We start from the raw sequence: 400 nt of genomic DNA, 5'->3' as shown, positions 1-400 counted from the left end.
AATACCATCACAATACTATCAAATATACATCTATCAAGTTATTATTATTTTTTGTATATTTGCAGCTGGTAGCTGGGTTATTAGGAGTAGAATCAGCACAGGACGCAGTGATCCGCACGCTGCTCTACGAGAAAGCAAGCTTGAAGGTGCATCCCTACAACATCTCCGTAGCAGAGTTCACCGACAAGATCTCCGTTCTAAGGAACAAGCTCGGCGGCGCCGGCTTGAAAGACGAGGGTATAGTGGTGGCGCCGGAGCTGGGAGCGGAAGGAAAGATATCCGGCAACGTGATCGCCGGCGATGAGAACTCGGTGGCGTACGGCCGGACGCCGGAGGAGATACTGAAGATAGTGTATGGGAATGGGAACGAGAGCAAGCCGGGTGGGTTCTTCCCCAAGGG

At 51.5% G+C, this 400-nt stretch overlaps 1 protein-coding gene across 1 annotated transcript; it reads left to right on the top strand.

Annotated features, from left to right (window-relative positions):
* Window positions 1-11: 11 nt before the first annotated feature.
* Window positions 12-395, top strand: LOC110034224 (desiccation-related protein PCC13-62-like; the record flags this gene model as incomplete). The annotated part of the gene is made up of 1 exon (XM_020738506.1): window positions 12-395. A coding segment is annotated over one exon (384 nt), but the record flags the coding sequence as incomplete, so codon positions are not given.
* Window positions 396-400: the final 5 nt, after the last annotated feature.

The sequence above is a fragment of the Phalaenopsis equestris genome, unplaced genomic scaffold (assembly GCF_001263595.1).
Source record: "Phalaenopsis equestris unplaced genomic scaffold, ASM126359v1 Scaffold174877, whole genome shotgun sequence".
Lineage (NCBI taxonomy): Eukaryota > Viridiplantae > Streptophyta > Magnoliopsida > Asparagales > Orchidaceae > Phalaenopsis > Phalaenopsis equestris.
The sequence above is the reverse complement of the archived record's forward strand: the minus strand, read 5'-3'. Positions and strand labels throughout refer to the sequence as shown.